This window comes from Abrus precatorius, unplaced genomic scaffold (genome assembly GCF_003935025.1).
Source record: "Abrus precatorius isolate BTA unplaced genomic scaffold, Abrus_2018 Scaffold1, whole genome shotgun sequence".
NCBI lineage: Eukaryota > Viridiplantae > Streptophyta > Magnoliopsida > Fabales > Fabaceae > Abrus > Abrus precatorius.
The window spans coordinates 4,752,764-4,765,119 of record NW_020874291.1 but is presented as its reverse complement, the minus strand read 5'-3'; the positions used below and the strand labels follow the sequence as shown (position 1 = coordinate 4,765,119).

Here is a 12,356-nt window from a genome sequence, read left to right as displayed (position 1 = left end):
AAATTTAAAGATGTTGCATTGTGTAAATATTGCATTAAATATTCAAACTCCTATAAGTTAATATAGGCATATTGTGTTTCAAAAGGAAACATATTAAACAGTGTGGTTAATTTTTTTTTATTTTTATTTTAAATAGAAAACTTAATTAAAACGAAGAAGAAACTTGATGCAGAGAGTGTTGAGGAGCCCACTGACATAGGTCATGCACTTGGCAAATCCAACCACAAAACTCACAACTTGAACTCAGATCCCACTTTGATAAAAGTGAAAGGAGTTCGGTCTGAGCCAACCATGGTCGTTGGATTTGAATCAAACGGCACATATCACGCGTGTCTACTTATGTCTCATCGAATCTGTGTGACACGCACTCACTCTCCCTTTCCTCTCTGTTCTTCTCCCCCTCTCTCCTCTCTGCAACTCACGGTGGTGGAAAAACCCTAACCACCGACGAAACGCAGTCGTTCCGCTCCCCAAACTCACTGTCACGTGCTTTTCCACCTCCGTTGGGAAGAGAAGGGATTTCCAGGAATTCGAGTTTCTGGAACCTGAAATTGGGAGTTTTGTGAATCAATTTGTGGTCAGCTCCTTGTAATTTGTAGTCGTTGCTGTAAGTTAGGGTTTCCAATTTTCTATATCAAGTTGTGCATAACCGTTTTGGTCAATAAATTTGTAAATGTTTCCTTTTGTGGGTTAATTTTCATGTTTAAATTCGTTTCGTCTTTGTTGGTCAAATCTTATGTATTAGGAACTTTGTTAATCTTTATAGATTTTTTTGGTATGAAATGATGATTTTTGGTTATCATGTTGGTGAAGTTTTTGCCCGTTCTACTACTACTTTTGAATTGTGATAATTAACTCATTAATAAATTTGTGAATTCTAGTTATTTTTATATTGGTGTTTCTAATGAATGCGCAAGAGCCTATGTTAAGGAGCATTAAATATTAAATGCTTTAAATTACTATAAAAAGCATGCTTTAAATGTTTTAAATGATTTTGAGATAATAAATATTTTTATTTTCAATATTTTTTAACTTCTGAAAATGCACCCTTAGGAACATATTAGAAAAATTGTTATTATCTATTTATATTTAGTTTATACATATTTGGGTATATATAAGATTCCTTGTGGACTTGTGCCTGCTTTCTGTCTGAAGCAATTCATGTTTAGAATTGCAATTTAAAAATGAGACAGAAACCACAGAATAACTTGATGTTACTTTATACAAGGAGATCACTTTTTGACCTTCTTAAACTGTATTTTTTAATTTTAAATTTACTTGGAGCACAGGTAACTTAGTTGGCCCCTACTTTCTATTTGATAGGGTTAAAGCATACAGTCCATGGTCAGTACATTTACCCATGAAATAGGCACACAGTAAGATAACTGATAGTGGTATAAATTATTTGAAATGGATGTTCAAGTGATAACCGTGGAAGAAGGAAGTGGTCATCAAGCTAAAGCAGATGATGGGGATGCTGAACCTAGTAGTGATGGTGAAGTTAATAATGCTGAAAACTCAGGATCTCGTGTTGAGGGTGGGATTTCTGAGCCATATGTGGGTATGGAATTTGAGTCTGAAGATGTTGCCAAGACTTTCTATGATGAGTATGCTAGACGCATGGGTTTTAGCTCTAAAGTTGGCCCAAATGGTCATCCTAAAGCTGATGGAGCAAATATGTATAGGGAGTTTGTGTGTGGTAGGGAAGGATTGAAAAAAAGGCTTAATGAAAGCTGCAATGCAATGCTTAGGATTGAGCTAAAGGGTCAAAATAAATGGGTTGTAACAAAATTTGCGAAGGAGCATAGTCATTCCATGGTGAGTTCCAGTAAGGCACACAATGTTCGGCCAAGTAAGCATTTTTCAAGTGTTGGACGGACTATGCCTGAAACTTATCAAGGAGTGGGACTTGTTCCCAGTGGTGTCATGTATGTATCTATGGATGGGAGTCGTGTTTCTAATCAGAATACTCGTGGGTTAAGGAATATTCATCCTGCTAATGCTGAACCAAGTCACCCAGTTAAAAATTCCACGTTGATGAATTATACTGTTAGGCCTTCTTTTCAAAACAGGACCATGGGAAGGGATGCTCACAATCTGCTTCAGTATTTTAAGAAGATGCAGGCTGAGAACCCTGGTTTCTTCTATGCTATACAACTTGATGAAGACAATCGTATGTGTAATGTCTTTTGGGCAGATGCAAGATCAAGGACAGCATACATTCATTTCGGTGATACAGTTCATCTGGATGCAACATACAGATTAAATCAATACAGAGTGCCATTTGCCCCTTTTACTGGGCTAAATCATCATGGTCAAATGGTCTTGTTTGGTTGTGCACTCCTTTTTGATGACTCTGAGGCATCTTTTTTATGGCTCTTTAAGACATTTCTGACAGCAATGAATGATCGTCAGCCGGCATCTATAATTACTGATCAAGACAGAGCAATACAGACAGCAGTTTCTCAAGTTTTACCACAAGCTCGCCACTGTCTTAACAAGTGGCATGTCTTGAGAGAAGGCCAAGAAAAGTTGGCCCATGTATGTCTTGCACATCCAAATTTTCAGGTTGAACTTTATAATTGTATTAATATGACCGAAACCATCGAGGAGTTTGAGTCATCTTGGAATTTTATCATTGATAAATATGAACTCAGAAGAAATGAGTGGCTTCAGTCATTGTATAGTGCTCGTGCTCAATGGGTTCCAGCATACTTCCGTGATTCATTTTTTGCTGCAATATCTCCTACCATAGGATTTGATGGTTCTTTTTTTGATGGTTATGTCAACCAACATACAGCATTACCATTGTTCTTCAGGCAGTATGAAAGTGCTTTAGAGAACTGGATTGAAAAGGAAATAGAAGCAGATTTTGAGACAATTAGCGCAACACCAGTTTTGAAGACACCATCACCAATGGAGAAACAGGCTGCTAATCTTTATACAAGAAAAATATTTTCAAAGTTTCAAGAAGAGCTTGTTGAAACTTTTGTTTATACTGCAAATAGAATTGAAGGAGATGGAGAAAATAGCACTTTCAGGGTTGCAAAGTTTGAGGATGACCAAAAGGCATATGCTGTCACATTAAACCATTCTGAGTTGAAAGCTAGCTGTAGCTGCCAAATGTTTGAGTATTCAGGCATTCTTTGTAGGCATGTTTTAACTGTTTTCACTGTGACAAATGTACTTACATTACCACCCCATTACATTTTAAAACGGTGGACAAGGAATGCAAAAAGCAATGCTGGATTGGATGAACATACTGGTGAATCACATGTACAGGCGTCTTTGACATCAAGGTATAGCAATCTATGTCGGGAAGCCATCAGATATGCTGAGGAAGGGGCAGTGACTGTGGAAACTTATAACACTGCAATTAGTGGTCTTAGAGAAAGTGTAAAGAAGGTTGCTGCTGTGAAAAGAAGTGTCGCCAAAGTTCCGCCTTCTAATAATCAGGGCAGTGGGACTGCTAGTGCTTATGATGACAGGAAAACTGCTACTTCAACTTTGGATACAACTCCTCGTTTGTGGCCACGGCAAGATGAAATAACAAGGAGGTTTAATCTTAATGATGCTGGTGCTCCTGTTCAATCAGTTGCTGATCTAAATTTGCCACGGATGGCTCCTGTCTCTCTTCATCGAGATGATGGTCCATCTGAAAACCTGGTACTTGAGATTAGACCTTTTTGTCTTTTGTTTCTATAGTGTTTAATGGAATAGAATTCCATAGCATTGATGTGGTCCTTGGGTTCTTTGATATAGGTCGTTCTTCCATGCCTAAAATCAATGACATGGGTCATGGAGAATAAAAACTCAACTCCAGGGAATAAAGTAGCTGTTATTAATCTGAAGGTATATTCATATTAACCTCAAAATAGAAAGACATATTGCATCATCCTTCATTTGGTTTAGCTGCAAAGTTGGTTGAGATATCAATGCTTGATTTGCATGGGTATAAATATCTTTTGTAGTCTTCCATTTGGCATAGTATTTTGATTTTGCCCTCTCACTACGTATTTGATAATCACTGAGGAAATTTAGTCTTTTAACCTATTTCAAGCATCGTATTGCAGTTGCAAGATTATAGCAGGGCTCCGTCAACAGAATCTGAGGTTAAGTTTAATCTCTCAAGAGTTTCTTTGGAACCTATGTTGAAGTCTATGGCTTCAATCAGTGAACAACTCTCAACACCTGCTAATAAGGTTGCTGTAATAAATCTCAGGGTACGTGATTTTATTTTCTATACTTATTCTTCTCAAATTTTCACTGTTTCTGAGTTATGTTGCATAATTGTTCTTGTACTAGAAAAGTAGAGATAATTCATCTTTAAATATCCATCATTAAACTTACTCAAAACAATATTCTTCATAACAAGTAAATGTAGGGATTTAGGAAGATGACACATGTTGATTTATGATTTATAAAGTGAGAAATTATGATGAGAAGTCCTTGACAATTCCTATTAATTTTGTTATTCAGGAAGTAATTTAATGCATTAAATTAACAATATTTGTATGGGAAACAAATCTTGTTAATTGTATTTCAGGATGCTGGGGATCTAGGACAGTGGAATTGATTATTGAATATGAGAAGCGTATTTTTGATGGCTAGTTAGAAAAGTGACAAGTTTAAATGATTTTTTTATGGTTTCATCAAGAATGTAGTCTTATAGGGTACAATAACAAAACAACGACCAAGCCTTATCTCATTAGGTGAAGTTGTGTTGCATGAATCACACGACGCCATTGAAATCAGTGAAAAACCAAATTCTTAGAAAATATCATTGAGTGATCCATGTCTATTTTGGCATTAAACTTTATTCGTTTTGACACATACCCTATTGTTGATTTTCATAAAATATGTTTGAATATAAAGAACATAAAATTGGCAATATCTATTCGTGAGTATCAACTAGTAATTTTAGTTACAATGTGGCTGTATTGCCTGGTTATTTTGTTTGGACAAATCTTTGTGAAAGTAGATTGAATATGTTTATTGTTGGGCACTTATCGGTCTATATCAAATTATCAAATCATGTGATTCTCAATTTGAATTGTACCTGTTTATCTAATGTACATATGCAATGATATAAAAATTGGAGGGTAAATTAGAGATCTACCGGGGTTGAGGTGGTATTGTATTAACTGGTGCAACGTCTTCCTTTCTGGATAATTCTTTTGATTCTTCCAATTTGCAAAGCACTATTGAAACTCTTTTTACAGCTGTTCTTTTGTGGTGGATCTGACCTGGATCAATTCAACCTGTCTGATAAAAACCCTTTGATTTTAGATATTTTTCAAAAGACTACTCAGGTTCATATAAAGTTTATTGAAAGCTAATAACTGTTTGTTTTGTCCCATCATCTTGATTTTTCTTTTAAAAAGAAGTATGAGCCCTTTTCTTTTACTGTGCAACTTTGTTTAGTTTTGCTTCATTTTTAATTTTATGCATTATGTAAGAACTTGATTGCTTGTGAATCATAATTTTTTGATTCAATGATTCATGGTCTGTCTTAACTTTGCATGGCCAAATGTCATGTGTTATTAATCTTTTTGCACTTTGTGTTAAATTGATGCCTTGGCATTTTCTTCAAATATATGTGCCAAGTATCATTTCATGTTTTTCCTATTTTAAAGTTATTTATCTATTTGATACTGTATCTTACAATACAAACATTTCATTTTTAACAGTTTGAAAAAAAGTCTCCCAAATCCCTATACCTATCTCGATTTGATGACTATAAATGAAAGTATTGTTAATTCTCATTGACCTGTATCCCATCCCTCCTTTTAAGAATAGAAAGATATTGTTAAAAACAAATGCAGAGAACTTGTCATTAAGGGCTTGTTTGATTTCTATTTTCAAAAGATGTTTTTAGTTTCTAAAAATAGTGAAACTATAATATTTGTTTGAGCGACTGTTTTCATACTAACAGTTTTGAGAGTCAGCAGTTTTAAAACTAAAAAATGAAAACAGTTTAGAGATGTTTTCAGTTTTTGGTTTTGACATCTAAAAGAAGTGGTGCAAAGTTGTAATTAAGTACACTCATGATGGTATTTTTGTAATAAACGAAATACAATACAAAAAAAATAAATTCAGAAACAGATTTTGAAACAAGTTTTAAAAATTAAAAACATAAAAATGTTTCAAACGGACCCTAAGTATGTTGTGTCTCTTGTAGTATGTTATTCTCTTAGGTCAATCCTACTTACCAAAAAGGTTTCTGTTGATTCTGTCTCTTTGACCACCCTTTAGATTGCTGAATGAAATTCTTGCAAATGTTTCAGCTTCATGATACTGAGACAACCTCTGGTGAGTCAGAAGTAAGGTTTCAGGTTTCCAGGGATACTTTGGGTGCTATGCTACGATCAATGGCCTACATCCGTGAGCAGCTTTCTCATGCTGTAAGTGTTCTGTTCCTGTTATCTCTATGTACAGGATGCATACATTATAAAATTATAATAATTTATCTAAGGCTTCCTTTACTCCATGTTTATTCGATAATTCATCATCAACTACCTTATCCAAATTCGCACTAGGGGCAATGTAAAATCTGCGTATATCTATAAGGAGTAATTGAGAAACTCTAATATGTGACATATGTTTACAGAATGAAGAAAAAGAACATTTATAATTTATTAAAAAGAGGAAAGAAATGGTACAGTCAATGATGAGGATGAGCTATTTTTCTTTATAGTAGTATTTTTTAATGTTTTCTAAATCAAAGAAAGCAAACTCATTAGTCATCTTTAAAATAAAGCTCTCTCTAATCCCTATGCATATCTGATAGGGAAACTCCTGTGAAGAAAACCATGTGAAGAGCACAAAAAGAGGCCATGATGTTTTTTACTCCAAATAAATACCGTGAAGTGCACTAACATAACTGTTACAGTTTTGTCCTCCTTACTTCTGTCACTGCTTCAGAAGTTACTTAGAAAAATTGCTCAAGTTTAAAGACACACCTGAGCTTTATAAAACAATGCCAAACAAATTATTCCAAGGTCAAATTATGAATTTATTAATTATTCTTTATGCGAGAAGTTGTGCAAGTGAAGGTAGTATTTCTTGCTTTAGCTAGGAACTTTTTAAGATTCAAATTTGTTTGTGCCGTTGTTCTTAGAGTTGACATATATTGATAAATTAAATGAGAAGAAAGAAAATCCCCTTGCAGTATTTTACTACAGCATGTTTCTTTTACCTGTTGGGTTTTCAGAAAGTGCATGTTTCATTTGTGGAGTGAAATATTAGTGGTAGGCAGAGCTTGAATTATAAAACGTCCTATAAAGAAAGCCTATAAGGATTTGGCATGTGCTGATAAGACCTGTATAAAGTAGAAATCCAAGTAAAAGGAATAAGATCAACTAGATGGCTGCCCTTTCGTTAGAGGTAAACCATGAAAAGCTTTAGGCAAAACCGTTAAGAAGGAAGTAGAGGCCAATGTTTTGTTAACAAATATGATTTTCTGTAAAACATTGTGTTGAATGATACCTTATTGTGACCTGAAGGTTCAAGTAGGTCATGGGTCAGGCTCTTGTAAAAAAGCAGCAAAATTTATACTGGCGTCCTATTTCTTGAAGCATGTTAATTAACCACAAGTTACGGTTGAAGCATAAGTATGTTAGAACTTACAGCAAACAATGCCCCCTTGCCAAACCAATGTCTTTTCTTTTTCCAAAAGGTCATACTGAACACTACCCTCTCAGTGTCTACTGATACCCTTTCTTAAGCTACTGCCCTTCTTGCTATCAGTTACCAGCCATTTCTGGTGACTTTTCTCTGTCAACACCTCTTCTCACAATTTTAGGCTTGAGTAATTGGACAAATAACTTGTGCCTTCTCCTTTGCTGCACAGTTGCTTCTTGATGCCCCCACTCAAGATACCATCTTTCTTGCCTGACATTTTGATGGAGTTCTTGGAAGTTAATCCAGTGATGCTATACATTGATAGTTGAAATGCCTTTTGCTCCATTTCCTCTAAATATTGGAACTCCCCATCTCCTTCATTCAAGATTAACACCTGAAGCAACTTAGTTTTACACACATGGCAAGACATGAATTTCTCATCACACCTGAAGCATAATCCTTTCTGATAGGAACTGAAGACAGAACAAGAAAGAATTTTCTTTATTTGAAGAAGAATTGTTTCATACACTCTCAATGGTGCCCTGGAGCTAGGCTCCTCAGAGAAGACTTTCTGCCAAAAACAAATGAACAATCTACTCATGCCCTTCTCCCCTCTTCTAACCACTATTTATATCACAGGTTACAGTCTAAAATAGGCGCCCTTTCTAAAGTGAATCACCCAACCACTAGGCTTGGTAATTGAGACACATGGAACTGCAACTAAAGGATCCTGGGCACCCTGGACCCTATCGCTTTCCTTGACTTTTCTTGAAACTCAGTATCGGTCAGCTTCTTGAACCTCCTACCTCTGTATGAACCAGCTGTCTTAACATCATTTGATTTGACTGTAGAGTTGGCCCTACCATTGCTTGCTCTTGGTACCCATCTCTTATGTCACAGGTCTCAAGGAAGGATAATTTCTATATGAACCACCCCCCTTACTACTCCAAGAAACTTCTTTTGCTCAGCAACAAATTTGTCAAACCAATCCTCTGGGCATAGTCCATCAATTCAAGCAGGGCGCCAAATTCAACTTCAACTTTGCTCAAATGACTTCCTTTAATCCAACATGCTCATCATCTCCTGAAAACGGAGGAATCTCTAATTTCCTCCACCAATCCTCAATTGGTTCACATCTTGATCCCATTGTCTCTCCAATGGTACCTGCTATTTCATCGTTACTGCCCTGTGAAGTGTTATCTTTTATAGAGGAAGAGAAACAAACCATAATTGATATTGACAGAGATGTATTACAATTTACAATATGATTGAATATTCCTGGATGTACATTAAACCTAAAGCACTAAATCTATTTATAAATTTTATACTAATCATAATCCTATCAAATTAATAAAACAAATCATGATAAGATAAGGAAACATGGTAACTAATCCTAAGAGATCATGATAAAATAAGGTAACTAATCCTGTATGATAGGATATTTTTTAGATATTTTTATCTATTCTAACCAAGTCTATTCCTCAAATCCTGTCTATCCTTGTTGAGTTTCTTCATGAGATTCTCAAAACCCCTCCAAAATTTCTAGTCCAGCCTCCATTCTTGTGTGCACCATGAGCTGTTTCCCTAATTTAAGAGCTTTGATACCAGTTGTGAGTAGTGTTGTTAAATAACTGTTTAGCGGCGCCATGGTAGGTAGCAGTGGTGTTTCTCAACCAAACTGCCATGACCATGGCAAAAAATGGCGATTTTCAGTGGTGAAGCTATGGTGGCTGATACATGCCTTGCAGTAACGTGGCCATGGCGGAAATGGCATTTTTGACAGCAAAAGTAGGGTTGGGCCGTGAACCCAACCCGGTCCAGAAAAAAAAACTACTTCTATAACATGCTGTTAAGAAACTTGGGCCTAACTCACTCTCAAAAGCTAGTTCATAGGAGGAGGACTGTCCTAGTCTTTATAAAGAGTATTTTGACTATATTTCTAACTAATGTGGGAATAAGAGAGAATTGGTAAGACATGTGGTTACTCAAGAAGAATGAGAATCAAAATAAATCTTTATTGAATATTCAGTTGAGATATGAAATACTCAAGACTCTGGAAGAAGATGAATGAAATAGTGAATTGGTTCAATGATTCGAGAGCTTAACCTCTCCCAACCAAGTCCTAATTGTCTAACTGAATGCCCCCTTTTCCCTACCTGTTGTTTATTAGCCTATCAGATATTACATGTAACAGATTCAGTTATTTACAACTGTCTCAACTAACTAACTTGGCTATTCTAATCCTTTTGGACTCTGGTCCACTTCGTTTTTTACCTCCTCTTACATAAATTTTCCTAATTGGGGGCCTGTTACTAACACATTGCTACATTTTCCAAAACCTCCAATTGTGATTTGTAGTTTCTCCATTGTTTGGTTGATGTTTGTAACACAGCCTCTGGTGGCCTCTCACTGTGTGCTCCCACAGTACTGAGATACTCCCCAACCTTAGGGATGCTAATTGTACCCAAACCAAATGGGTATTCATAATTACCCTCAATGGGTAGGATATTTTCCCATCAAATGGATTTAGGTTTGGATATGGGTATTTACCAACAAATTGAGTATTGGTGCAGATATGGGTGTTATATTACTCAATCCTACCCATACCTGCATAATGTATTTATTATATTTTAAATCCTTCATAATTAGGAACGGGATTATTTTTTTTATGTTTTCTTCATTCATGTTACATATTTTACTTTTAAACAATGCTTTTTTTATTGGTTTTTCATCATTAATATTAGTATTATAACTACATTCATGTTTTTTAAGTTTGTCAAATAAATGCATAATGGGAGATCGAATTCAAGGTAACTAAAATATGAATAATGGGTTTGGGTACAGCATGTAAGTACCCAGCGAGCAAGGGTAATTTTTTTTTTTAAATGTGGTGGGGGTTGGTTAATGTAGTATCCTACTCAAATCCTACCTCTGTCATCCCTACTCAATGTTCATCAGCCTCCAATTAGCTTTATCTCCTTGGGAGCTTTGGAATCATCTGTTAGGTTACCGACCGCTCTCTCCTTGGGAGATCTAAAGCCAAATTTTATTTTAACTGATTTTGTAATAAGAGCAATGGTGTCTAACTCCTTGAACTAAGGAAAATCCCTCTTTATTACAATGAACAGAAAGATAGAAACACCTGTTGATCTTTGAGGGTTTGCCAACATCACTGCTCAAAGGTCCTCAAATTTTTACCACAATTTCCTGCCTGCTTCCCTCTCACTCTGTTTGCATTTAAACATATTTTCTAACTGAATTCTCTCTCCCCTGCTTCCACTTGCCAAGCTAGTTACAAGATATCTACCATGCATATTCCCTTCCACCTCACCTTTTATTTTTCCTTGTATAGACTAGTTTTATGAGGGTATTTATCATTGAGGAAACTTCGCATGATGGCAAAAAAATCAGTCACAGAAGTGTGTATCACAAATCTCACGTATTGATAATTTGATATTTTGATTGGATTCAATGATATTACATCATTGCGAAAGACTATTTTTGGGCAATTCAAAAAGGATTGTTTTAAATATTAATGACTAATCCTACTCTTGATCCTGAGAACGATTTTTACAGCCCATAAGTAGCTAAAACTTGACTCTGGAAAACGTTTTACCTAGCAGCAAGTAGCTTATGAAAATGACTTTATAAATAAACTAAACTGAGTATGAATTGAATTATTGCCTGAATCTCTTCTAATTTGCAGAAAATTCACTTATGGATGCTTGTTTGGACTCCTAAATGAAAGAATGTATAGATGTTTATCTAATCAACTATTTACCTATATCACAAGAGGGCTAAATTAGTTTTCAGTTTGCTGAAATAAGTATGTTACAAACATGCATTGGAGTTTATTAACAATTTCTTAGTACATAACCAATTTTTTATTCTGTGCCATAACAGGCTATGCTTTCGATTTTATGTTAATGCCGTTTAAATGTTAAAATTTGGCAGGACGATGCACAGTCACCCTCAGAACCTCATTTGAAAAAGCATAGGAAGTAAAATATGAAGTTTTTATTTCATATCCATGTGGGTATGGCTACATATGTTGATGGAAGCGTGTTGACCACTCAACCACACAAGAAAGCTTAGAAATTGTAGTGTATCTTTTAGTGTGTTTAGCTTCTTCTTTTACGTTTGTTGTTGTTTGTACATGTATCTGATCGTAGTAGGTAGTAGCTTTGTTTTATGCGAGGCAGTTAAAATATCTACTTCCTTTCGTCAAACATCCACAAATAACGAATGAAATTGGGTTTAAGAATTTGGCTCAAAAATAGTAAATTAGTGTCCAACAGTGTAAAATCGAGTGAGTCCGGGAAGTATGGAAGAGTTTTATGAAATTTAAATCAAAGGAGTGAAAATTTAGGTTTGGGAGTCATTTACTTATTAAGAAGATATTAGTATTCAATAAAATTTAATTTAAAAAATGATTATCTCGAGTTGAAAGTGTAAATTTTATGATTTTAAAAATATTTATTGAATTCTAAAATAACATTTATTATTATTTTAAATAAAATTTTATTCACATGGAATATTATTTAATATCTTTAAAAACGAAAAAATATTTGTAATTTTATTTTGGGTCAATGAGTTTGCATTTGACTCATGTATCTCTCGGTGCGTTGAAGAAATTAAAGTTATGGAATTCTACTTTGTAATTCTTAAAGCTTATGGGATGTTATTAATTAACTTTGATTTTATAGATGCGAGTTTTGAAAATAATTTTTAAA

General features: G+C 34.9%; 1 protein-coding gene across 7 annotated transcripts; it reads left to right on the top strand.

Annotated features, from left to right (window-relative positions):
• Positions 1-223: 223 nt before the first annotated feature.
• On the top strand, positions 224-11,893 carry LOC113856443 (protein FAR1-RELATED SEQUENCE 3-like). 7 transcript variants are annotated; one of them, XM_027488285.1, is made up of 6 exons: positions 224-607; positions 1,324-3,666; positions 3,763-3,852; positions 4,074-4,223; positions 6,288-6,404; positions 11,578-11,884. In XM_027488285.1, exons 2-6 carry the CDS (start codon positions 1,411-1,413, stop codon positions 11,626-11,628), a joined length of 2,664 nt encoding a protein of 887 aa, XP_027344086.1. In that variant the 5' UTR covers positions 224-607; positions 1,324-1,410; the 3' UTR covers positions 11,629-11,884. The 7 variants fall into 7 exon arrangements, with proteins under 7 accessions (XP_027344086.1, XP_027344071.1, XP_027344094.1 ...); XM_027488270.1 differs by lacking the exon at positions 11,578-11,884 and adding an exon at positions 6,791-7,051; XM_027488293.1 differs by having other exon boundaries at positions 367-607; positions 1,290-3,666; positions 11,578-11,893.
• The last annotated feature ends 463 nt before the right edge of the window (positions 11,894-12,356 follow it).